This window comes from Arabidopsis lyrata (assembly GCF_000004255.2).
Source record: "Arabidopsis lyrata subsp. lyrata unplaced genomic scaffold ARALYscaffold_8, whole genome shotgun sequence".
NCBI lineage: Eukaryota > Viridiplantae > Streptophyta > Magnoliopsida > Brassicales > Brassicaceae > Arabidopsis > Arabidopsis lyrata.
Genome location: NW_003302548.1, coordinates 12,162,423 through 12,189,669, shown reverse-complemented (window position 1 = coordinate 12,189,669; position 27,247 = coordinate 12,162,423). Strand labels below are relative to the sequence as shown.

General features: G+C 33.5%; 3 protein-coding genes and 1 pseudogene across 3 annotated transcripts; 3 read left to right on the top strand and 1 right to left on the bottom strand.

The window, feature by feature from the left end:
- The first annotated feature begins 6,794 nt into the window (after window positions 1-6,794).
- On the top strand, window positions 6,795-7,884 carry LOC9301750. The gene is made up of 5 exons (XM_002865630.1): window positions 6,795-6,938; window positions 7,051-7,315; window positions 7,395-7,491; window positions 7,571-7,695; window positions 7,769-7,884. The coding sequence occupies exons 1-5, from the start codon at window positions 6,795-6,797 to the stop codon at window positions 7,882-7,884; spliced, it is 747 nt and encodes a 248-aa protein (XP_002865676.1).
- Window positions 7,885-8,736: 852 nt separating this feature from the next.
- Window positions 8,737-9,943, top strand: LOC9301749. Its single transcript, XM_021015746.1, has 6 exons — window positions 8,737-8,868; window positions 8,956-9,223; window positions 9,306-9,408; window positions 9,489-9,613; window positions 9,736-9,820; window positions 9,898-9,943. The coding sequence occupies exons 1-6, from the start codon at window positions 8,737-8,739 to the stop codon at window positions 9,941-9,943; spliced, it is 759 nt and encodes a 252-aa protein (XP_020871405.1).
- Window positions 9,944-15,425: 5,482 nt separating this feature from the next.
- LOC9301747 (replication factor A protein 1) lies at window positions 15,426-17,809 on the top strand. The gene is made up of 10 exons (XM_002865627.2): window positions 15,426-15,584; window positions 15,692-15,959; window positions 16,051-16,147; window positions 16,229-16,350; window positions 16,422-16,506; window positions 16,592-16,727; window positions 16,847-17,031; window positions 17,160-17,283; window positions 17,383-17,556; window positions 17,669-17,809. The coding sequence occupies exons 1-10, from the start codon at window positions 15,426-15,428 to the stop codon at window positions 17,807-17,809; spliced, it is 1,491 nt and encodes a 496-aa protein (XP_002865673.1).
- Window positions 17,810-25,643: 7,834 nt separating this feature from the next.
- LOC9301746 lies at window positions 25,644-26,943 on the bottom strand (annotated as a pseudogene).
- Window positions 26,944-27,247: the final 304 nt, after the last annotated feature.

Below are 27,247 nucleotides of genomic sequence, written 5' to 3'. Positions count from 1 at the left end.
ATTGACGGAACGGTTGACGAGAGTGTCTTGATTGGTAAGTTATATATAATGCTCATTTTGTTTGTTGTGTTTGGAAATACCTGTCTGAATTATAGTTGTGTCTGTTTCTTAACTAGATTTGATCGGGGTTTTGTCTGATGTTGGTGAATTGGTGAATGTCGGGACAAATCCATCAGATCTCACTGGCTTCAGACTGAGCTTTCGGATTCGTGGGCCTTGGTTAGTAAATAGATATTTTCCTCCTTTGTGAATTTTGTCTGGGTATTGTCCTGTTTGGTGTTAAATGTTAATTATATCATTTTTATTTTTGTTGTTTTGTTTGTGTTTTCTTGAATAAATATAAAGCGGGAATGCTATCGATGGTTTGGTGTCGGGACGCTCAGCGATGGAGTTCCGAAAGCACTATGACTTGTGTGTTTCGAAGCCTTTGGTCTGTATTATGCGTCTGTGGAAGGTAGACAGATATTTCGATGGACCAAAGAATGTTAGGATTGTTAACCAGGGGCTGATTTCTAAGGTTTTGCCATATCCTGATGTTCCTGAGGCTGATGAATTTTGCATTATGTCGGTAGTCATTTCCTATATTCATTATTATTATTATTTTTTTTTTTTGTTTTTATATCTGATTTTTTGTTTGGCTGCTTTGTCTTAGGTCTTAATGTGTTGGTGAGACAAGTGATTCGAACTAGGACATTAACGGTGGATGTGTAGTGTGATTCGTCTGGACGTTGCCCGTGTGACTCTTTTGTGAATATCGGAAATGTTAACTGTTTGTTTTTGGTTTTGTACTCCGATCATCTTGGTTTGTATGAATATGAACTTAGAATAATATTCTCCTTTATGCGGTATTGATATATTATCGTATTGACATATGATAATCTTCTGTTTTTATGAATGATGGTATGTTTTGTAATTAGTTTCAACCATGGTCGCTAGATTTAAACGGTCATATATATAGATAGATTACATATATATATATATATATATATATATATATATATATATATATTTTTAAAAAATATATATAGATAAAAGGTTGAATTTATTTTCGATAATATTTGATAGTTTTCCGTTTTAGTGAAGATTTTATTTATGATAGATTCTGTTTTAGTGGAGATTTATCCAATCATAAGTAAATTGTTTTGATAAAAAAAAGGTAAATTGTTTTATTTAGTATGTTGATATTGTTCAATTTCTATATTTTATATTTGTGAATCTTCCTAAACTAAATACTCGCGTATATATATTATACTTGATATATATATATATATATGTATAATAAATAATATTCTCGCACTTTTCTTTATTCCGCAAAATTTGTTTCTATTATGGCTCATCTTCTCTCTAATGCCATCAGGAACTCGATTCGTAAAAGAGAATGTTTTTTTAGTGTTTCTGATTTGAATCCCTTTGTTCATGAGTGGAAGATTAAAGTTAAAATACTAAGAAAGTTTTATTTGTATGAGATGTTGGAACTAATATTGGTGGATGAAAAGGTAAACTAATGTATATTGGGCTTTGTCTTGATCTGTATCCAATCTAATGTTTCTTCGTAATTTTCTGGTAATCTATTATTTATCGATTGACATGCCTTTTTTCATTTTTTCGTCTTAGGGTCAAAAGATTCATGCTGTAATAAACAAGGAGTATGAGGATCGGCGCACTTCCAAAATTGTTGAGGGCAATTGGATAAGTATAACTAATTTTGATTTGGTTCCTGTTACAGGAGCTTTTAGACCGGTTCCCCATCGTTTTAAGATTGTATGGAACTCAGGCACAACGATTAAGGACATTCGACCGTTGTGTTCCGCTGATTTCTTTTCGTTTGTCGCTTTCGAGGATATCAAAAGTGGTTCTTTGGACCCTACTTTATGTGTTGGTAATATCAAATTTTCTTATTGTTAATGTGTTTAGTGTAATTAATAATATTTTATCATGTGTTGATGTAGGAGATTGTTTTGCTTTTCGTTTTAATATTATCGTGTGCAATTTGATATGTAGATCTAATTGGACGTGTCGTGAGGGTTGGTAATGGAAGAGAGTCCGGCCCACCTGCTTCTGATTGGAACGAGCTATTTTTGGAACTGGAAAACGAAGAGTGAGTTTCTTTGTTGTTAAATATTTTTTTTTACTGTTATTGTGTGTTTTGTTGTGGATATATTTATTTATATATATTAATATATAAATATTTATATCACTCTGGTCTCAAGGGGAGAGCGTTTGTAGTGTCGTTTACCAAATGAATACTCGAATGCGTTCTTTAACGAATGGAGGAATTGTCTTCATAACATCATCATATGTGTATTGAGGTTCGCGAGGCTAGAAGTTACTCGAGGTAATTCGATTGACATTTCCTGCATGTCATTTTTATTTTTCTGTCGTGTGTTGGATTTAAATATATTATTTATTTGTGTTCAATTTATTTAATGCGTTATTGTTTTTTTGTTTATTCTTTGTTTGGTTATTAGATTTCTGGAGAGCTACCACTGTATACACATGTACCAGGATTTTGCTAAATTATCGATGTGTTGAAGTTACAAGAATGAGGGATGTGTTTTACGATAGAAGGGAAGCGGACGATTAGTTTTCAAAATGGATTTTGTATGCTTTTGGCTTCACATTTATTACTAATGATTTCTTATTCTGGCTTTGGCATTTTATTCGAACGATTTGGTTTAAGTTCTTAATGTTAGTAGTTGGTGTATTCTTTTATGCAAACGAATTAATCGTCATACTTTATCATAAAGTTAGTTAGTAAATTGCTTTCTCTCTCTCTCTCTCTTTTCGGCCCGTTATCACGCATGTGGTCCTAATAAAGTGGATTTGGAAGATGCAAATATATATGACTAATTCAAAATTTATATAGTGTTCGTGGTAAGATTTGTATATATATATATTTTTTTTGGGTTAGTAATTGTGTACCACCTACTTTTTATTTGCTTACCTTCTTTTGTTCTTTTTATAGATGTTGTTGGTAAGGTCGAGAACGTGAGTGAATTATATTTTGTTCCTTTAGTCGGCTCCTCCGGAGGATGTTTTGAAATCTTATTTGATTTGCGTAATTCAGAGTATGGTGTATTGTTTCTATTCGCATTTTTTAAAAAATGGGATAGTAACAACTCAACGATTTCGATAAACCTTAACTTTATACGATTGACATTATAGTACAGCAGCAATATTGCCCAGTGATGATATTGGTTTGGAATCTAGCATTCCTACAGTAAGCAATATATTCTGATAACAGAAAAAGATAGAATATCGAATCTATTATATTCTGATTAATACAATAAAGTAAGATTTCTATATTATAAGATACTGTTATGAGATTTTTAAAATAAAATATAAGATTGTTTAGGCCGATGAAAATATAAGATTAGGGATATTAACAATATCAATTTATGCGGAAAAATAAGTTGCTTTTTTTAAAATGTGATAGTAACAAATCAACTGTTTCGATAAACCTTAACTTTATACGATTTACATAATGGTAAAAATAGCAGTTTTGTCCAGCGACAATATCGTGTGGCTATCTAGCGTTTCCATGGTGAGCAATATATTCCGATAGCATAAAAGGATATTATATCGAATTTATTGTATTCGTTTGAATCTAATTAGGTAAAATTCCAACGTTATAAGATACTGTTATGGCATTTTTTAAATATAATGTTAATTTGCGTAGACCGTGAGACCAATGAATATCCCTGACATTATTTATTAATTATTAACCTCCTTATTTGGGTATAAATAAAGGTGCGCGTGTCCCCTAAACGATCACCTCTTGATCGATTAGATAGCATTCTCCCTGTTTCTTTAGTCGTAAAATGTCTCAAAATTCCTCACACGATATCACAAGTGACGTAGACCAACCGGATGTTTGTGTTGATTTTGCTGACTTAGGCCCCAGCATGGTTACTATGAGGGTTAAGGTGAGAATTATTAGGAGGTTCGTGTGTCCTGCGTATGGCGCTAGGTTCGTGGAATTCGTACTGGAAGATCCAAAGGTACATAATTATATACTATCATCAAAACGTTTATACTGTATGTATACTAATTAGTCCTTTATTTGTTTCATTAGGGTCAAAAGATACATGCTGTAATTGGTGGGGACGTCGCGCAACGGTTCTCATCTATCCTCATAGAAGGCAATTGCATAATTTTATCCGACTTTGTTGTACGAATGGCTCTCGGAAGGTTTAGACCGTCTTCGCATAGATTTCGACTTGGTTCAAACGCTCTCACTTCGGTCAATTTAATAAGGCCTTTCTCTCAAAGTGATAATTTCCATTTCGCGAAGTTTAGTGATATCAAAGAAGGACACCTAAATCCTTGCTTCTGTGTTGGTAAGTGTTGTGCGTTACATCGTTTAAAGTATTTTTAATTTGGATTGTTTATCACCCTCTGTATATTGAAACGCACAGATTTGATTGGGCGCCTTCTGGTTACTTTTGATTTTCGACGATCGGAGTCGAATCGTGTTAACCATCGCTTTTTTTTTTCAGATGAAAGACCGAAGGTATGAATTAAATTCTTTATAATAATATTAAAACGGAACGGATGTGACTCATTTTCTTTTTTCGTGCTTAAGTGGTGTACGTTTAATTTTTCGATAGCCGGATGTCTTTGTTGATTCGTTTATGAATGAACGGAAGAAATGGATTGGTGATTTCCAAATTCTCATCGTCATATTCGCTAAATTGGAAGTCATCGAAGGTCCTACCATTGCATTGTTACAAATAATATTTATATAGATTTCCCTGTTTGTGTTAAACTCGAGTTATTTTATTTTATAGGCAACGTCACTGCTACTACAGCTTGCACGTGCACTCAATTCTTCTTCGATCATGAATGTCCTGAGTTTTTGGTGATGCGGAGGTTCTTTACCCGTAAGTGAGAACCGCTGATAGTATTGGTTACGGAGCTAATGTGCTGGTTTTATTTTTTATGCATTTATACTTGCATGTGTTTTAATTTTCACTTGGTTTTTTATTTTTATACAAGTTTTGTAGGCAGAAATGCCAAGATTTTAAATATTCCAGTGACGCAATTTATATATTTTATGTTGCCATTTTATATCTAAACGTAAGTGATTTATTTTAGCCAACCGTCCCGATGTGGGATTATATCGTACTATCGTTAGATATTTGAACGTCAACCTCATCTATCGTCGTTTTTGTTCACTCATGACAGACATAAATTATACATGATATTGATAAATATATGTGCATGCGTACAAGTATATGCATTAAAAATATTGATATATATACATATCGTAATTAATATAATGCTACTACTGTATACGTATTAAAACGTAAATACACTTGATAAATGAAAGTTATAACCATATAATGACGTCCATAATATGATATTTATGATCAATATTATTGTTATAAATCTATTTTCAATATAAGTTTGGTATGATTATAGAGATATATGTAATATATTCCTTTTTAATTCGGATTTCGTTAAAATATGTTAAAAGTTGAATATATCTAAAATGTAAGCTTACTTTGTTTTGATCTTTCAAAAAAAGAGATTACCATTATAAAGTAGCCCTAATTACTATTTGCTTTCGAACTCAAAATAGTATAAATTGTTGCGTCGATAGAAATTACGCTTCACGGTGTCTATACTATGGCGAGGATAAACTTATTTCATGACATGACGCGTTAAATTCTTGCAAGTATGACTGGACTCTACGCATATAAACAAATACCAAAAAAGAAGTCCATAATTCATATAAAATGTTTTATATATTATAATAATAAACTTTATATAGAGATACATAGATTCGTAATAATAATTGTTTCTTCACTCTTCTAATATCCCATGTGCCCGACAAGCTTCTTCGTATGTTGGGTAAACAATACCTCCGTGAGTCCTGACTTCTTCGTCACATGTAGGTCCTCTTAACATTCCTGCGAGCCTTTTCAAGTGACGATTGTTGTTAATCTTACGCGAAACATACATTACTCCTCCTCTGGGGGGTCCTCTTTTCCTTGGCCTAAATTGTTTTTTGGTCCTATCCCACGTGAAATGATTTGGTATTTCGTTGAATGTTAATTGTCTAGCCATCGAGTTGATTTTATTTAGATTCAACCATGCCTTGAACACTTGATCTTCGTCGTGATTATCACCCATGATTCGGTGCCTTATGATTTGATGTATAGGTTTTGTTATATATATAAATATGCTATAGGTTTAGGTTAGATGTCACGCCGACGTGGTGTTATATATAGGGCTCCTTAAAATATAAAATCGATAACATTTAAATATAAAATATTTTAGATAATATTAAACTTTATATATATGGTTTCCATTGTGAATATAAATTTTATATTTTTCCATTTGGCAATTATCTATAAAATTAGTTGATCGGAATGTATATATATTCCTTTATGGTATTTTTTGATTAAATAGTTATATGTTAACATGCCTTCATTTTGATAAGTTTATATCTTATTGTATCTTTCCGATTGTCAACTACAAAAAATATAAAATATTCTTAAGGTAAGTTTAAATTTTGATCCAATATACTGTCGTTCTATTGTGGATGTAAATTTTCTGTTTTTCGTTTGGCAATGTTATAGAAAAGTTAATGGAAATATCTATTTTGTTTAATAAAAAAATATTTTATTCTATTGTTAAATGTTAATATTCCTTTGCTGTGATAAGTTCATATCTTATTGTATCTTTCCGAACAATATCTACCAAATTTAACGATGGGGATTCGTTTTGTTTTATATATATAGTTTTGCGGTTGGTTCTGTTATACTAAAGTGTTTCCTTGCCTTCAGATGGCTCGTCCCCGAAGTTCCATCTGTGTATCTGATCTAATTCCTTCTATGAATGAAAGAATGATGGGAAGATTCATAATAATTAGAAGATTTCGTTGCTCTTCACGTTTGGACACGTTGGAGCTAATACTAGCCGATGAAAAGGTACCTCGAGGCTATATATTAAAAGCATGCAAAATCTATAAACGATTCTGATTCGTTACTACATGTTCTATCTGAGTTTTGATTTTTTAACCGTTCATTCGGTTGTTTCTAGGGTGACAGGATACAAGCTTCAATTGGTTTGGATTGTTTGGCTTATGATTCGAGTAGACTTGTCGAAGGAACGTGGATATTTATAAAAGATTTTGGCTTGGTCGACGCTGTTGGGTCTGTTAGGCCAACTAGGCATGCCTATAAAATTCTTTGGAATCTATCGACTTCTTTTAAGAGAACTGTGGTTACTGCTTCTGTTGACTATTTTAAGTTTGTACGTTTTGAAGATGTTCTTGCTGGTTTAGTCGATCCAAGTGTTTGTGTTGGTAAGTTTAACTCTTTTGTTTGGTATGTTCAGTAAATATTGCATGTGAACGTGATATTGTCGTCGTTTGTTTTGTGTAGATTTGATTGGTCGTCTCATGTGTGTTGGAAATTATGACGAGGATGAGGGAATGAATAGTACGTGGAAGCAGATATATTTGGAGTTAGAGAATGTTAGGTGAGTTCTAAACTTGGTTTATATATCTTGGCTGTGAGGGAATTTTGTGTAGTTGATTATAATGCTTTAAATATACCAGGGGTATTCGTATTCGCTGTCGCTTGCCGAAGGGGTATGCCACGAAATTTTTTTCTGGTCTGAAGACTTGTGCTGATAATACCATCCTGTGTATGATGCGATTTGCTAGACTAGAGCTTTCTCGAGGTACTTATTTAAACACTAATACATTGTGTACGTTTTTATTCGTTTAGTCATGATTTGTCTATTGATATATTAGGTGATATGAGGGCTACTACTCTGTGTACCTGCACAGAACTTTTATTCAATCCTTCGTGTGATGAAGCTTCGAGGATGCGTCTTGCTTTTGCTTCTGTGGAGAGAAAACTATTTTGAACCCTTGATTTCTTATAATACTTAGTTGGTGTTTGGTTTTTTTTTTTTTTTTTTTTTCTGATTCAAAAATATCTGTTATTCGACAGTTGAGTTTTTTTAAAATATCACGGTTTGCATCTTATTCCTTGACTATTTAATCGATTTTATATATATATGCTTATTGTCTAAATATCCAGTGAGCGTCAAATATACATACCAATTAATTGTTTTTATGTTGTGTCTTCGGAAAAATTTTGACATTCAAAATTACATCCGAATATTATCTTTTAGATAACTACAATATATACAAGATGCAATATTCGTGAAACGCGCATAATTTAAAAAATAGTATATTTTTGTTTTGATCGGATTATACGGAATATATATTGACATATTTTTTTACTCATTACTTTGATATGAAATATTTATCTTCAAATCTATGGGATATTGCTATATCTTATTTTATATTATCTCCAATTTCCGACATTATTACACAAGGGAGAATATTATGGTCTAAATTATTCAAGCGAACAAAACAAAGTGCCCCGTAGTGGTGGAATTGGTCAATGGGAAATTATTGTCTGATTCTTTGCAGGCTAAAAGATGCCCTGTTGGTTTGGATTGATGGTACTCGATAGGTCTTGTATTTCTATGCATGGTCAAAATCTATGCGTATCTCGATAATGTTTTTATCAGTTTTTTGTGGTTTTTCCGATGCAATGCATTGTAACGATAAATAAACAATGTAATTTTGCTTGCGTTTTAATTTGAAAATATGTATTTAAAAAAAAAAACATTCTTGCCTTATATAATTGGGAATTTTTTGGTTCATATTTGCAGCATATGGAAAAAATCTCAGTCACTAAAAAAAAAATGGATGAGCATGTCGACGATTTAAAACCGATTAAGCTTTGTTGGTCTATCCAAGTTAAGGTTCTTAACAAATGGCGTGAGAGATCTGAAGCCGGTTATCGAGCTTTACGCATGATTTTGTGTGATAAAAGGGTAATAGCATTTGTTTAAGATTATCGATGTTTATCGTATGTTGATGTTATGTTCTTATATACATTTGGCGTTCTGTTTTTATCATAGGGTTCTATGATTGAGGCTAAAATCAATTCCGAACTCATTACTGAGTATGATTCCGAGTTCAAAGATGGTGACTGGATATCTCTTCACCATTTTGAATTAGATTTGGTAACTGGGGATATGAGAACTACACGTCATGCTTATCGGATCAATTTTCTTCCTTCGACAATTTTGAATCTGATACCTGACAAAGACGATCTTCACTATACACTATATCCATCCTCTTTCCTTGACGTTTTGGATGATAAACTCATAAGAACTTACCTGATAAGTAAGTATATATAATATTGTTTGATTTTGTTCATGTATTCTGCTTTTTAATTTTTATTTTTCTTCTCTCTTTTTACCACTAGATTTGATTGGATATGTGGTTGATATCGAAGACATAAAATACTCTGACCCAAGTAAACGAAGCGCTGGTTATGCGATGACGTCTTTCAAAATTAAGGACGCAAAGTGAGACTTATTAATTCCACCTATATTCGTATCATTGCTACGTGTATAGGGGGGCTAATGTTTACATTTGTTTGTTGTAGCAATTATGTACTGCCGTGTGTTGCTATCGGAGATCTTGCTGAGCATTTTCACGATGAGTGGAAAAGGACTAGGAGTTCGCGGGTTGTTTGTGTTTTGCGGTGGTGGGGAGTCTATAAAGTTTCCGGTTTGTATCTAATTTATGTTTTGTTTATTTATAACGGCCGTTTGTCTGTATAGCTCCCGTAAAATGTTTTAAGCTGTACAATTCTGATAATTTAATAAGCTCGATGTAACGTGTTAATTCAGGATATATGGTTATCCAATCGGTTGGTAGATGCAGTCGTTTGGATCTTGATCCTGATATGCCTGAGGTTGCTGATTTCCGAGTAAAGTAAGAAATTTGATGTTAATTTTAGGTAATTCAGCATTTGGAGTTGTTTAGGTATGGTAATTGATTTATTATTTCAGTTGTAGGTCGTCTGCTTCGACAGGCTCTTCGCGGTATAGAGCCTGAGAGGAAGTTCATGTGTTCTGGAGAAGTGCTTGAAGGGGATGAACTTTGGATCTCCTGTTTAACTTAAATGTTTGTTGTTTTTAATTTCTATCTTTGTTGTTTCCAATTTTCTAAAAACGATCGGATTTGGATAATGGAAATCTTGTATGAAAATTAGGCTTTATCACTATAGCGTCATTCTTGACTCTGACTTTCTTGCTGTTCTGTTGTGTGTAGTGCAAAATTCACAAGCCAGTTTTATAAAAAAAAAAAGGCTGGTTCGGAGAGTGAATATGAGATTGACTGGGGGATACCAATTCAGCGTAATTGGTAGATGTTTATCGAAACATCGTGTCATCCATCTGTGCTATTACTTGCGCTAATATAATTGTAATAATCTATGGAACTGTGAACTGGAAGGAAACTATGTGGTTTCTTCTGTCTGATTTAGGATTTGAAATCGTACTGTTATCTTTTATATTTTGTTCTTGCTCTTTGTTGGATGTCGATCAGATAACTTTCCTCTTTGTTTTTTTTTTGGTGGGAGGTTTATTACTTTTCCTTTTTTTATTCGGTTTATTTTGCCACCAAATACGTTCGGATTGTTTAGACAACTGACAAACTGTTATTCCGTAGTTGGGCTTTGGCCCATGAACGTAAGATTCAGTAAAATGTTAATTTTTCACATGTATAAAATCTATACATTATAATGCTGAGATATCAATTTCACAAATAAACCGGATATTTATCAACAATAAGTACATTAATATGTAGTGATATGGTCGTGTTCTTATAGTAAACTAGCTCACATGTTGATTTCTGTACGCACATCCTGATTTCCCTTTTTAGTAACTATAAAATGGTAACTACCTTAACCGGTTTTGTATATTTTCTATAATACTTTCGATATGTCGTCGACGATATGGCAAATTATCATTTCGTTATTGGGCTCTGGCCCATGCATTTAGGGTTCTGTAAAATGTCAACTAATCACATATGTAAAAACAGATCTATATAACACCGTAAAGTTAGATTTCATCTTTCGGGATATTAGTTTATAAAATATTTAATAATCTGTAGCGATAAGGTCGTATTCCTTATTTCGTAAAAATACGAATGTTAATTCCCTTTTTTTTAGAACCCTAAAATGATAACTACCTTTAACTTATTATATAGAGATAAAATCGAATAAGTTTTTAATAATATTTGTTAACATTTATTCACGGTTTGTGATATATATATGCATGTATTTCTGGGTGGAGATATCACGAAAAAAGTATATAAATACTGGCATCGTTTTCTTTTCTTTTAGCATCCAAGTTATAATATATCTTCGCTCTGCTTCGAATTAGGGATTTTGTATTTTTACGGATGGAGCCGTATCCTCTTTCGAAGCTGAATCTTGATACCAGCGAGTGGCGTATTCGCGCAAAGGTTCTTGCTATTTGGCAAGAGTACTACGATCATTATTCGACGGTTGACATCGTGTTGGTCGATGATAAGGTATAACTCATGTTCTGTGGATTGTTGTTTTTAGTATAGTTTGCATGTATAAGTCGTAGTGTAATCATGTGTTGTGTATATCGTATCTCAGGGTGGGAAAATCCATGGTATCATACCTATGGAGCTTATGCCACAGTTTTCGTCGAGAATCGTTGAGAACCGATGGATAGTGATAACAGATTTTATTTTGAGACCTGTCGTGGATGCGTTGAAGCCTGTTGCTCATAGATTTGAGCTGGTATTTCATAAAAAAAACATTATGCGATACTCTGCAGGAGAGATCGGGTGATGGTTTCTATGATTTCGTGGATTTTGGGAGAATCCTAAATGGGGCGCATGATACGTCCATTTGTGTTGGTATGGTTTTTATCAGTTGATTCTTTTTTTTTTTATAAATTAGTGTTACACTTTTGTATTTCGACCGACGTTTTGATTCATGCAGATATCATCGGAAAGGCCATTAACGTTAGTAAAATAACCTCTTTTGGTTGTCACGTGTATGAGGATCAAGTGGAACATATAGTCTTTGATCTCCAGGATACAAGGTACATTATGCCACTTTGATACACAGAAGAAGTTGATCATTTATCGATCTGATTTATTTAAACTATATAACGCTGTGAAAGAGTTTTGAGATGTGTTTTAAGCATTACGGATGCTTTACCTCTTTATCGTTTGTGGATGACTGATCCGTCCGATGTTATCATATGTGTACTGCGATTTGTCCGTGTCGAGTTTAGGGAAGGTACGTAGCATAGAAGAAATAATTTATAAACATTGATTAATAATGGTTAACGTGTGGTTTCAATTTAATATGTAGGCATGTGGATATGCTCAGGGGTGCGCTGTTCGAAACTGCTGTTGAATCCTTCGATACCGGGTGTAAAAAAAATGAAATCAGTGTAAGTTATATATTTGTTTGAGGTTTACTCATTTGCTTAAGATGCTGATGGGCATCGCTTTTTTCCTGCTGATACATGTTTTATTCGATAGTTTGTTTGCTTTTTGTAGCTTCTCGATCAAGCACGGTCCGGTTGCGAAGAAACAGAAGATTAAAGACTGAACGTGACAATAGATCTATATTTTAGTTTATCTCCTTATAGATGTTTTTACGTTATGTTATCGTCTCGGTCTATCGGTCATACAAATTATTTTATTTTGGATATTTATCTTTAGCGTTATTAAAATAAAACAGATTTAATTTATATATTGGATTACTCACGAACGAAAACTACATCGTATTAAAAAAAAATGTATAGTGTCGCTAAAATTATACTGTGTCTGTTGTTTATTCTTGGGATATTGAGATTAGAATTGCTTTTGCAATGAACAATCTTAATGAGGTATATATATATATATATAATCATTAAATTAATAACGATATGTGTTGTAAGAAATATTTATTTAGTTAAATTTATACCTAAATAGAAAATCCCCGGAAACCTTATCAAGTTATTTATAAAATTCATATATAAGTATATATTCGAGTTATTCGTGGATTAGGTATTTTTGGTTTCATTCATAGCATATAAATATATAGTCCCTTACGCGTCTATTCGTGTTATAATCGTCGTCATGTTTACCTCCAAAACATATGATAGTGTTTGGCGATTGAATCCTTCCAAGTACGAGTGGGTTGTCGAAACCAAGGTTCTTTGTTCGTGGACACGGCGTCTAGAAAACAGTGGCAGGCGTTTAGAGTTTGTTCTCGCGGATCGTGAGGTTTGTTTATATTATACTGTTTTGTTTTTTTATAAGATAATGCTCTTGGATCTTATTTTTATGGATTTGTTCGTTGTAGGGTAACAAGATACAGTGTTCTCTATGGGGAGAGGTTTACGATAAATTTGTGTCTGTAATAGTTAGCGGTAGTTGGTTTTGGATTAAGGACTTTAAAGTTGTTCATCAGACTGGGGATTGCAGAGCAACCTTGCACCGCCATAAGATGATCCTTTTGAAAAACACTACGATTGTCAAGATACCTGGTATCGATAACAATCAGTTTTTTGATTTTGTTGATTTTGGAAGTATCTTGGACCGAAGATATTCTGACGACTTTTTGGTTGGTAAGATTTGTGGTTCTAATTGTATCTAAACATGTTATCTGTTATATTCACTGTTTTATTGACGTTTCATATTTCCGTTGTGCAAGACTTGATTGGAGAGGTTGTTGATGTCCAAACTTCTAATATCGAAGCTGAAACCAATGGAACGAAATTACATGAGGGTTCCGTTGTTTTTAATGATAAGGGCGTCCCTTTATCTGATGAAGTTATACCAGACTATGATTATTTACTAGATAGGTCGAAGAGATACAACGAGGGTAGATTAGTCGTGGAAAACAAGGAACCTACTCGCTCTTTGAAGCGTAGTAACGAGGATGTGTATGGATTTTCATCCACAAAACGTTTTCGTCCTCTTACTGGTGGTTATAAAGAATTACTTGAAGAAGTAGGAGGAATAAACGATCAAGGCCATGGAAGACTAGGATCCGAATTTGGTGAAGATGACGAAGAGGACGATGATGAAGAAGAAGAAGAAGACACCGAAGGAGACGAAGAAGTTGAAGAAGATGTAGATGCCGATGAAGGAGAAGGAGAATACGAAGAGGAAGAGACGTATGGGGAATTTGATTATGATGGGGATGATAGCATATATCGCACAGTTTCTTTCTATCTACGTGACAGACGGTACATTCATTATGTTTATAATAGTTAGGGGATAAATACTAATTAATATCCTTACACATGTACTATTTTACGTGTGAAGGAATGCTATGTTGAGATGTCGCCTGTTTGGTAAAGTCGCTTTGACTTTCTATGATACATTTAAAGAGCAAGCTGATGGTGCTGTTATTTGTGTTATAAGATGGGGACTTATTCGTTGTTATGGAGGTTTGTTTTGCCTGCTTAGTATATAAGATGGTCGGGTTTGTTATAGATGTATGCATGTTAAATAGTTAGTTTGATCGAGTGCAGGTGATGTGGCCATACATGCTACAGATTGTACGCGTATTGAGATTAATCCAGATATCCATGGAGTGGAATGCTTTGATAAATTGTAAGTTTAGTTTTCCGTATAATTAGATTTATGATGTTGGGTGTCTGGACTATAATATTGTTAATTCCTACGCTTCGGTGTTATTGTGAAGGGTCAAGAAAAACATGTAGTTGGGTATCTTGAAGAAGAAGGAAGGATTTATAGTCTCCGGTGGTGGATGTTAAAGTTATTATGTTTCAATTTCCGTTACGTTTTAACAGAGTTGTTTCAGCGATACCTCTATTATGCGGATCACAATTATCCCTTAGTTTTGTTTATTTTTTATTCTATAGTTACGTTCTTATTATGGATCATATATTTACGGTGATACGTTCGTCAGCGAGTACATTTAAATTTACATCGAATTTGTTATTTCGTTGGGGCTTAAAATAATATTTTATATATATGTTAAATTGATCATTTCGTTGAGGCTGCGAACAATATTGAAGGATTCTTTTCTTTAGTCATAGGCTTCAAAGTGTATGCGTTATATAAAACTGGAAAGTGAAGGAGGACTTACACCTTCGTTAGTTTAAATTAATAACATAATACATAAATATTTTTGTAATTGGATTCCATTGAAAGTTTACTCTTATCGACTTTGTTTACAGAAAATAAAAATATGGATTTGTCACAAAAATGTAAACATGCTTAATCTATGATTTAGCGAGACGATAAAAGTAAATATTGCGGTTTTTATCTACGCATTCGTTTCGAAAATATCTATAATAACTATTTGGTAAAGCTATAATATTTCCAGAAAATTTTATATGCTAATATCGAAGATTTACATTTATCTCTTAATTCGATTTTGTTAATATCCATAACTATTAAATTTTATGCTATATTAGTCGAAAAGGTCGGTTAAACCCTAAACATTTTATGGCTATATATAGGATCTACTACTCGCTTTCAACATTAACGAAATCTATTAAGATATTATACTTTTGTGCGTTAAAAAATGTCGTCAAGCAGAAAAAGCAAAAATTCACTAACTTTCATCGATGATATCAATCCTATTCACGATCAGAATAAGATTAAGGTGTTAATCTTGAGGCTGTGGAAGGCGTATCAGAGAGATGCGGGCAATACAATCGAGATGGTTTTGGTGGATGAAAAGGTTATGATTTGATTATTATTTGAGATTATGTCTTCTATATCATGTGTTTGCTTTGTTTTTGTATCGTATAAGTATGCTAAGCATATTCTCTTTTTGGTTTTAAGTAGGGTTCAAGAATCCATGCAACTGTTGAAGACAAAAATATCAAAAAGTTCGACAGTGTCCTGAAAGAAGGTGATGTCGTTACCTTGAATCCTTTCAAGCTCATCAAGTACTCTGGCGATTATAAGAGCAACAGTCTTTCTTTCAAGATTTTGTTTTACCGAACAACCCAGGTCAAACCATGTGATGATTTTCCAAAGGAAGTCCCTGAGAAGTATTTTGTGGAATTTGGTGATGTTTTAAATGGTTCACGAGACACGCGTGTTTTCGTTGGTAGGTCTGGTTTAAAGAAAATATCTTAATTAGTTTGATATTTGTTTATCTTTATCGCTGTCAAACTAAATAACGATACGTATTGTTGTAGATGTTATTGGTCAGATTGTCAACGTTGGACCGATAGAGGATATAAAAATCAGAGGAAAGAGTACTCCAAAGCTCGACATCGAGTTGCGTGATCGTGGGTATGTTAATTATGCTTAGTCATTATAAGAGTTTGGTTTTCTGTATGCTTCGTTTTTTTGACGTGTTTATCACGTAAATAGGAACGTACGGTTAATATGTACTCTATGGGCGGATTTTGCTAAGCAAGTTAAGGTTTATACTGAAGCAAATCCAGCGGCTGTTGTTTGTGTGATTAGGTGTGCTCAGGTTAAGGAGTGGAAAGGTATATATGTTGGTCGAATAAACTTCAAATATTCCGATGACTGTTCTAATTTTAATTGTTAACTTATTTAGGTAATTGGACTATATCTAATGCTATGGGCGCAACACGTGTATTACTCGATCCTCCAGGCGTTTTTGTTGATGAGTTCAGATCAGGGTAATAGACATAATATTGTTTATTTATTATGTTTAGTGTTATTGTATATGTCTGTATAGATATTAATATAGAATTTTTTTTGTAGGCTACCAACCGATGGCGTGGTCTTGACTAATCATGATAATAGTGAATTGTTTGCTGGATCAACTGTATCGATACGTGATCAATTCTTGGTGAAAAATCATAAACGAACTGTCCGAGATATAGTCGAGGCGTTAGAGGTAGACACCATAAATTTATGCGTTATTCTTTATATTCATGCGTTTTAAAGGGTAAAAAAAAAATTTGTTTGTTAACTAGAACTGGTTGGTATTTTAAGTCTGACCTCTAAAATCTATAGGAGGGTATGTGTGTGACCATGGTCACAGTTGGATCCGTCGAGCGAACGTCGAAATGGTATTACGTTTCGTGTAAGATGTGTAATAAGAGTGTCGAGCCTTATCCAGAAAATTCTGGTGATGATGGAAAACCACCTCTTTACTATTGCGGCGTTTGTGACAAGGATGTATCTGCGGTAGTGTTCAGGTGATCGTGTCTTTTGAATGCATTGTTTATGTCGTCTTGTGCATGTTAATACCGTCATACTATGTTGGTGTGTGTAGTTTTAGAGCTCGGTTGTTCATTATTTGTTCTGGAATAACTGTTTGTTTTAGGTACCGATTGGTTCTGGAGGTTTCTGATGCAACTAACTACAAGGCAAGGTTTTTGTTGTTTGATGCAATGGGTAGTACCCTCCTTCGTAGAACTGCACAGGAGCTCTATAATGCAGTTTCTGAGGTAATGGATTCGCTTTTGCTATTGTTTGTTATGTTGTTTTTTATATTTTAAACGATTATTTGTTCGTATGTTTAATCTATTTGCATGGTTTAATGATAGAATGACCCCTCTATACTTCCCTCGGAGATTGGGGCATTGGTCGGGAGGCGGTTTCTTTTTAAAGTGAGTATAGGTGGCGATAATCTGAAATCGGATCGGTCGCATTACGTGGTACAGTTATTTTCTGATGATGATGAGCTGATTAAAGACTATTCTGATGGTCTAGACTCCGAGGTTCGTGTTTTGTAGCTTGGGTTGTTCTGTTTATATGAAACTGTATATATGTGTTAAGTTTACTAAATATTCGGTGTTTTGCTTTATATTTACTTATATTGGTGTTTCTAAGGTTTTGGTGCCTTTGCCCGTAACGCCTATTACAAAGGAGGCCAGTGTTCGCCGTGGCGGTGTATCCGTCGAGAATCCGAAACCTCCTGCGAAGAAAATCAAAATCGAGGGCAAGAAAGAAGAGAGTTTTGCCACAACTTAAAGAAGAATTTGGTTTTTTTTTTATATATCTAGATTTAGCGGTTTTATTTATATTTAAATATCATAGCAGACTTTACAATACATTGTGCGACTTTATGTTCGTTTTTTGTTGTGACTGAGTCTGGATGTTATTTGGTGTTTTCGTTATTTGTTTTTTTGTTTTTTTTGTACCTTCCCGAGTGTCATATTTAGATATTGTTCGTTTTTTGTTTTCTATGATCGGTCTGATGTTGTTTGGCAAACGACAAACGCGACGTTTCTGCTTATACACGTGCAAGTGTTTTCGCTAGGTCTGAATATATTCTATACGCAACTAATACATGCATTTTTTATTATACTAATGATATGTGTTAGGTGTTATTGTTTGACGCCAATGTATTCACTTAGAAATATTGTTATAGATTAAGAGTCGCATGTAGGTAACATGTGTTTAGCAAGACGTGGATATTATTATATATGTATTATTATAAAATATTGGATTTCGTTTTATGTCGTATATAACAGTTTCACGTTATTTGTGATATATTTGGTATCTGATTTAGCATGCTGATTTATAATTAGTTAGGGTTATGTGAGCATTCACGAACTCTATATATTTGCACGTTTTATATTATGCTTATATGGTCTACTACCGTAGGTTGATATCCCGGCCGTATCTCTGAGCAACGCATAAATTGGTAGGTCTGTTGTATTGAGATATGTAACATTAACAATTCTAAAATATTAAATATTCGACGGAATTAGAATGTTTCTTTTTAATTTGACATGCGACATACGCATATATAAAAACATATATACGGATAAATACTGTTTTTGTAACAATATGTTAGAGTTAACATTTTAGGTATTGATAGATTTGATCATATCTCCTATTAATATAGTGGTATGTTTGTTATTATCCATAATAGAAAATATTATTTTCCTTGGTTTTAAGTCGCTCAATATTTTACGTAAAAATATAGGTCTTATTGGGTACCCTAATACCTAGCTTATATATACGTCTATAAATAATACATGCATTCTTGTGTTAATCATTGCGAACGCTCGTGTTGAAAAGATGGAGGTAGTCGTTAGTATTTTTACTTGATGTTGGTCTGATATAGTTTATTGGTTCTGCGTTAAGTTGGCTTTCTCTTTCCGAAAATAACAATCATGTTTATTGATTATTAATACGTGAATGTTTTGATCGGACATGTTAACAAGCAAAACACTAACTCAACCCATATTAGCCAGACGGATGAATGCATCGTAGCTATCCAACAAGCGGCTTCGTGGGTGTTGTCGGTCGATAGATTGCGTGGTTTATTTGTTATGCTGATGGATGTTTTCTGCGAGGCAGATCCGTTGTCGGTCTGGGATGCTACCTGGGATGTATTGTTTAAAGATGTGTTGTTTCCACAACAAATTATTTTTAACGATCATGGTAAATGTACACCGTTAGTTTTTGCCAATATTTACAAATATCGTCAGATGGCTAATGTTTTATTATTTTGTTCTAGAGCCGGAGTATGCCTAAAATGAAATACAAAACTTTGAGACATTTATGCGTAAGGAAAACTCTACGTTCAATGTCTATGCGGAATTACGGAAGAGAGTCGCTTTAGCTGGTGGTCCTACATGTGATCCTTCGTTGGAATATAAGATGCGTGATCAGTTTAACAATCTTAAGATAGATTAGATTGTTTGCATCGTTTTGATTTATTTCTGTTTATTTTAGGGTTTTATAAACTATGTTTCTGCTTGGTTCTCGAGTATACTATTATATTTGTTTCGGCAAAATAATAGAATATTTTTTTATAGACAGTGTTTTGAACTATTAACGCTGCAATGAAGATTTTATTTTATTATTCCTGTATTGCGTTCTCTTAACTTTTTTTTATTTTATTGACGGTGTATCTTTATAATTACGCAATGAGTTTTAAGCACTATAAAACGCGACAGTTAAAACACATGGTTTCTTCTTCGTTGACCGTCAAACAACTTATGCTAGATGAAACAACGTCCTATAATGTGAGATGCATGATAGCTGCTTTATGTTGAGTAGCTTCTTTCATTTGCTATATGGTTTCTTATGATTTTATACAGATCTCACGGTTATGTTATCTATTCATTTTATCTCCAAGTGATATTTCATTTTATCTCCAAGTGATATTTTATGAACATAATTATGAGGTTTAACAAGCCATGGAAAATTAACTTTCTGTCATTATAATTTGTATTTATGAGTTGAGATTAATTTAAAAAGTAAAATTCGTTGTGCTCGAATCACATATATGATTAATACTATATAACATATCATTAAAATATAATATTTCCAGTTTTCAGTTTACTTTTTATATTCATTTCCGTGAGATTTTCATCTTCTCTCAAAGTTATGTATGGGTATTACCAAATGCGTTTGCTGTTAAAGTATATATTTTATAAAATTCCTTCTTTTTTTTGGATACAATCAGAATAAAAAGTAAAATTTGAATATATCTAGAAAATATATTGATTAGTAATATATATCGCAATATTAAAATATAATATTTCCAGTTGTTCTATTAAAGAATACCATAGTAGATTATTGTTATATATAATTTTCCGTTGGTTTCCTCTGTGTTCACGATCTTCTAGGTTTTGGAGACAATGAAACGTGGTAGAGGTCAGAAATAAGATCGCAAAGCTTGCATACGTTATATATTTTATATTGTCGTATAACCATAATCCTTTTTTATAAAACATTCTTGTCTATCACTCTGATTTGTTTTCATTATGCCCGTCCAAAGGTGATCATCGACGTATACATCGCCGTGTTTATAATAACAACTTCGACTATTTGCTCGATGTACCCAAGGATGGTGCGAAAAAGGCAAGAAATTATCGTATGGAGAAACTCAGAGCACGAAGGACTGCCTTCCGTAATAGATTATCGGGTTAAGTCTATTATCTTTAAAAAATTTATTAATTTAATTAATAAAAACGCCCACGCACGCGTAATTAAGTTGTAGTGACATATTATATTTTCCGTTGTGATTAATATATATTCATAATTTCTAGGCATGGAGTCGATTAATCGAACACGTGTTATCGCGGCATATGAAAACATGATATCTGATGAATTACGTGCGTTATTGAATTCACGACCTCCTAAGGATGTTTGTTGTCGTGCGAGAGCGCGCCGTGTATCAATACTTAAATCAAGACGGATAAAAGCGAGGACAAGACCACCAGAAACCGGTACGATAGCCTTTTATATTAAGTTTTTATTCTCGAAATTGTACGTGTGATTAACAAATAAAAAAATGTTATATATAAGGGTTGGTGTTGCCGATTTACGAAGATGATTACGTGCATTTCCTCGCAACCGATTCGGATTCTGATCATGGTGATAGGGAGGACCAAACAGACGACGATAATGCAATGGATTATGATTTTGTTGAACATCTCGATAACGCCGATGAGTGTATTATGGAACAGGAAGGGTTTGGATCCATACCGATCATAAATGTGAAACCTGGATTAACAGAAAACGGTACTTACTATGGTTGTTTTTTTTATAATTTTTTAAAAAATATAATTGATATTATTGTGTACATGAGTGCTTCTTGTGTCAGGTTATTTTGATGATGGAGATCCGTTTTATACCTGTCAAAATTGCGGTGCTTATATGTGGTTTGGCGAGCGTATTAACAAACGTGGAGCTAAAAATAGGCCTATATTTTCTATGTGTTGCATGAAGGGTAAAGTGGAGCTGCCTAAACTAAAAAATCCTCCACTGGTGCTTATGTCGATGTTGTATGGCAAGGATGAGACAAGCAAAAATTTTTGTGCGTTAATTAGAGCATACAATATGATGTTCTCATTCACGTCGCTTGGTGGTCAAATTGATAATTCCGTGAACCATGGGAATGCATCGTATGTGTTTCGCATGCAGGGTCAAAATTATCATCGCATCGGTGAACTTTTGCCTGGCCCTTCCAAAAGTCCTGCTTTCTCGCAGCTCTATATTCATGATACCGTAAACGAAGTCTCGAATAGGATGGGTGTTATGGGGTGAGTTGTTTATTGTAATATATTTTTATATTATGTCCACGAATTAATTTCCGTTTTTTGTTGTTTTTAATTGTTTTAGCGAGAAAGGACCGGGTAAGCAAATAAAGAAGAGCATAGTTAAGACTTTGAAGGATATGTTAGATGCTAACAACCCACACGTCATCGCGTTTAGATCAGCTAGAGATAGATTAGCACAATGTGAAGATACCAGCGGCTTTAAGTTGATTTTGAAAAATCATCGAGATAGTGACGGTAGAGTCCAAAATATACCTACGACTGACGAGGTTGCTGGGCTTATCGTGGGAGATATAAACCCTAAACCGCGTGATGTAGTGCTTCAGGCTAATTCTGGAGGGTTTCAGCGTATAAGTGAGCTGCACCCATCCTACCTCCCTCTACAGTATCCTTTGCTTTTTCCTTACGGCGAGGATGGATTTAGGTTAGGTATCGACATTGGATTTAGAACCAAAACTGAAATTAAATTTAAAGAAGAACCAAAATCTACCTTACCAGAGAGTTCCCGGAGGACGATTTGGATCTAGTCTCTGAAGAGACTGACGCCCCAGACTGTCAAGGAACTCCTCCAATGTTAGATCGTTGAGACGCCCAGTTGGTGGTTGAGTAGCTGAATGAGATGGATTAGGCGAGTTTGGATTGGATGGTGGAGGAGACAGACCGGCTTGTTGGTTTTGACTGGCTGGTGAGGGTGGATTACAGTTTCTAGATGCATTCCCTTGAAATCTAGAAGCACGAGGAACAGTCCCTTGAGATCTGGAAGCACGAGGAACATGTGCATTTTGAGTAGATAGAAACCTACTGTAGTCGTTTCCAGAGAAAGACATCTACGAGAAAAGAAAGAAAATATTAGTAACCAAAATAGAGAAAGAAAACAGAGAAAGATGCACGAAATCCAACACTAAATCAAACCCTAATCTAAACCCTAATTAAAACCCCAAATTAAATCCCCAAATCAAACCCTAAATCGATTAAGAGCCCTAATTGAAACCCGATTTAAAACCCTAATTGAAACCCTAAATCAAACCCTAAATTAAATCCCCAAATCAAATGCTAAATCGATTTTAACCCAAAAATCAAACCCTAAATTGAATTAAAACATGAAATCAAACCATAATAATAAAGAATAAAGAAAGAAAACACTTAAACCTTCAGATATGAGAAGAGAGAATCACCGAAAGAAGAGATCGGAGAAAAGAGAATCGCCGAAGAGAGAATCGGAAAGAGAATTGCCGAAAGAAGAGAATCGGAAAGAGAATCGGCGAAAGAAGAGAATCGGAAAGAGAATCGGCGAAAGAAGAGATCGGAGAAGAGAGAATCGCCGAAGAAGAGAGAATCGGTGAATTAGGGTTTTCGCGATATGCGGCTGGTTTGAGCTTCCGCTCAAACTAGGTCATTAGTATATATAGATATTTGACACGTCACAAATCCCTCGCAATATTTGTTAGGATTTTGCGAGGAACCGCCAAAACAACCAATCAAAACGAGGCATATATTGCGAGGGAATTGCGAAGTTACCTAGTAAATCCCTCGTAAAATCTGCATTAGGGTTTTTAAAAAACACAAAGACATGCTTAAATATTATTAATCATGTCTTATTCATTTTCTAGTTCATTTTCCTATTTCCATAAAGTCCCTCAGAAAAAAAAAAAACATGACTAAATATTTTAAATATTTTAGGGTTTAGGGTTTAACATTGCGAGGGAAGTGCTATGAATGCCTTGCCAATCCCTCGCAAATTCTTTATTTATGGTTTACATTTGCGAGGGAATTACTAGTATTCCTGGCAAACCTCTCGCAAAACCCTCGCAAACAAGAGATCAATTTGAAAAAAAACAAAAAAAACACTACTAAAAATCATTAAGATTCATTTTTTTGAATCACTAGGAAGTTAATTATCTACATTAGAATCTACTTTCTCATCAAATACTTTGAATTCGTCCGAATGTGCATTTTCTTCAAATACATCAATGATCATCTTATGTTTTTCTATAATATGAATCAATGTTTATAACATTTTCAAAAGAAAATGTTAATATTGAAACCTATCCAACATTTTTTTATGAATCACCATATATTCAACTTGTGTGATTATATGGTCTCTTAGATTCACATTTATAAATGAAATTCATAGATCGCAAAACAGTTTTACGTATTTTAGGGTTTAGGGTAAAGATTTGCGAGGTATGTGTGGGTGATTTGCGAGGGATTTACCAGAATCCCTGGCAAACCTCTCGCAAAGCCCTCGAAAAATAGAGACCAATTTGAAAAAAAAACAACAAAACACTACTAAAAATCATTAAGATTCATTTTTTTGAATCACTAGGAAGTTAATTATCTACATTAGAATCTACTTTCTCATGATATACTTCGAATTCGTCCGAATGTGCATTTTCTTTCAAATACATCAATGATCATCTTATGTTTTTCTATAATATGAATCAATGTTTATAACATTTTCAAAATAAAAGGATAATATTGAAACCTATCCAACATTTTTTTATGCATCACCATATATTCAACTTGTCTGATTATATGGTCTCTTAGATTCACATTTATAAGTGAAAATCATAGATCGCAAAACAGTTTTACGTATTTTATGGTTTAGGGTAAAGATTTGCGAGGTATGTGCGGGTGATTTGCGACGGAGTAAATATTTCTTGCAAAGTACTCGTAAGTCCCTCACAAATTTGCAAGGAAACTTTCCCTCGCAATATTTGTGACGTAATTGCGACGCTCGTCCTTTGCGTAGCAAATTACTTGCAATACCCTCGCAATTTTGCGAGGGATGGCTTCCCTCGCAAAGCGACTGTTTTTTTGTAGTATATTCCATTATAAAAGAAAATCATAAAAAATATGTATATATATATATATATATAAAATCAATTTAATGTATCAAACATTACTTATATTATACTTTTTTTTATTTTACTAATTCTTTGTATCAATGGTCATTATTCGATAATGGTAGAAACAATACTTGTGTTGCAGTTTAATTAGTTGTTTGCTACATAACCTCTTATTAGTTTAGTAATTTTACTTTATTTTTTTATTTTTTTTGTCTTTTGTGGTCATATACGACTTATCGTATAGTCTTCTCTCTTTTTATTTTTGTGTATTATGATAAGTTGTTAACACTAACATGCAAGTTTTTCTAAGTAATGGTCTTTGAGATGTCCGAAATTCTAAGGAATTCAAGACACGGCATTCTCTTATCTGTGGCTATATACAAGAGCAGAAATCTAAAAGTGTTGACTTAGATAACTCTTCAATTTTTGCTTTTTTTTTTTTCCCTCTTTTTCATATGAAAATGTATGAAACAAATGAGTACTTAATTATGCATCTGTATTTCAAAATATGTCCATCCAGAATTTAATAATGAGCATATCATAATGTGGTTCTAAATGAGGAGAATACATGGGACAATGGTGGCAACTAAACACGAGGTTTGCGCTCGTTGCGGGACTTAGAATTATTTGTTTAAAATCACGTTAGTCAAGTTTTCAAACCACATAATAACACACATAAAAATGAGCATAAACTATTAAGAAAAATAGTCAACATATTTGTTTTAAACAATTTTTAAAACAACAACCCACACGTATTCACCTAGTATTGTTATAATGAACGTTTAGATGGACACTCTAGATGGAAAAAGAACTCTCTAATTATATATATAATATATATATATATATATATATATATATATATACTCTAGATGGAAAAAGAACTCTCTAATTATATATATATATATATATATATATATATATTATATTTTATATTTTCTTTCTCTTATTCAATAAGCAAGGTTTTGAAATTAAAGATAATTAACAGTTTCAGAGAAAGGGAAGAGAGAACAAGTGAAAACAACTCTGAGAAGAAATATCAGTCATCTCGATGATACTACCATCATCAAGCTTGAACACTTTAAGATTTTCGCCATAATGATAAAAGAAGTAGATAGAATTCTTCAAACATCCATGGTACTCAGAGGCTACGACCGTAAAACAACTGTCCCTAGCAACAATGAGTGCTTTGTCTTCCAAGGAACTAACCTCAACCCATTTTGCCAAATCCTCGTCCATCTTATAAACCTTTAAACCAACGGTCCTCCTGATATAATGTTCAGTTACGCTAAGTTGATGAACAATGCATAGATCTCCACAATATTCCACGAGCCTCGTGTCTTCGCAACTATCATATCTATAGTAGTCCAATGGAGTTGAAGGTGTCTGTTGAACAACGCTAAGCTGTGATAAACTAATCCAATGGAGTTGAAGGTGTCTGTTGCTCCTTTAAGTCCACGGCATAGATATGTCCCATGTGAAGTATAATGTCCAAGAAATCTTTGACTTGGTTATTAATTTTTGTCCAACTTCTACTTCCTTATCTAGTCTTACAACACCATATTTTCTTATCTCGGTTGATTGCAAAAAACATATTTTCTAGGAAAGCAACTCTAGAGAATACATCTGATGGTTTCTTATCATACTTCATATCATAATTAGAGAATATATCTGATGGTATCTCTTCGTCCTTCAATCCATCAAATTTTATAATCTCGTAAGATTGGCGAATCTCTGAAACGCCAACCTTCAAAAGGTCTAGGGTTTGGTGGGAATGGATGATGAGCTCGCCAGAGATAGGACTCAAGAGAGTAATCTTACAATATTTGGAGGCTTGGCTAGTTCTTATTAGCCATCCTTTGTTAGGACATGAAGAAGGGAGAGTTATACGGAAAAAAGTGGTGGGAAAGAGATGAGCCTTTATCTTCTTATTGGAGGTAGGAAGGTAGCTGTAAAAGCAAAACTGAAGACACTCTTTAGACATCGTAACCGTAGAACGCCAGTATTTACAGATGCTACGGATACGGAGGACGTCGATGTTGGAGGAATAAAGGTTTGCAATTAAATCTAGGAGTTCTTCAGGTAAATCAGACCACTCAGTTTTCTCCATGTTTGAATTTATCGTCGAGTTCTCTCTGTGTTGTTATCGCTGGTCAGAAAACACTTCAAAACAAAGCTCCGAAGACTGAAACTTTAAAATATATGCAAGATTTCCAACAAACTCATGATATGAGAAATTGACATGTAACTTGTTGATATACTTTTATCCTATTTTTTTTTTAAAAAAAATTAGATTAGTTTAACTATAATAAGATATAGATTAATTAAAAGTTTGTTAATGTCATTATCTTTTAAATGTTAGTTGCTTAGATTAAATTGTTGATTACTTTTTGTGACATGTGTCTTTTTCATTTGATCCTAATACTATTATTTAGTTTTAAGTTTTTAACAAAAAAAAATACCATAATTTAATTTCATTATAGTTAGTTATACATATCATTATTTTTCAAACCATGTCACATACACTTTTATCATAACTTTCT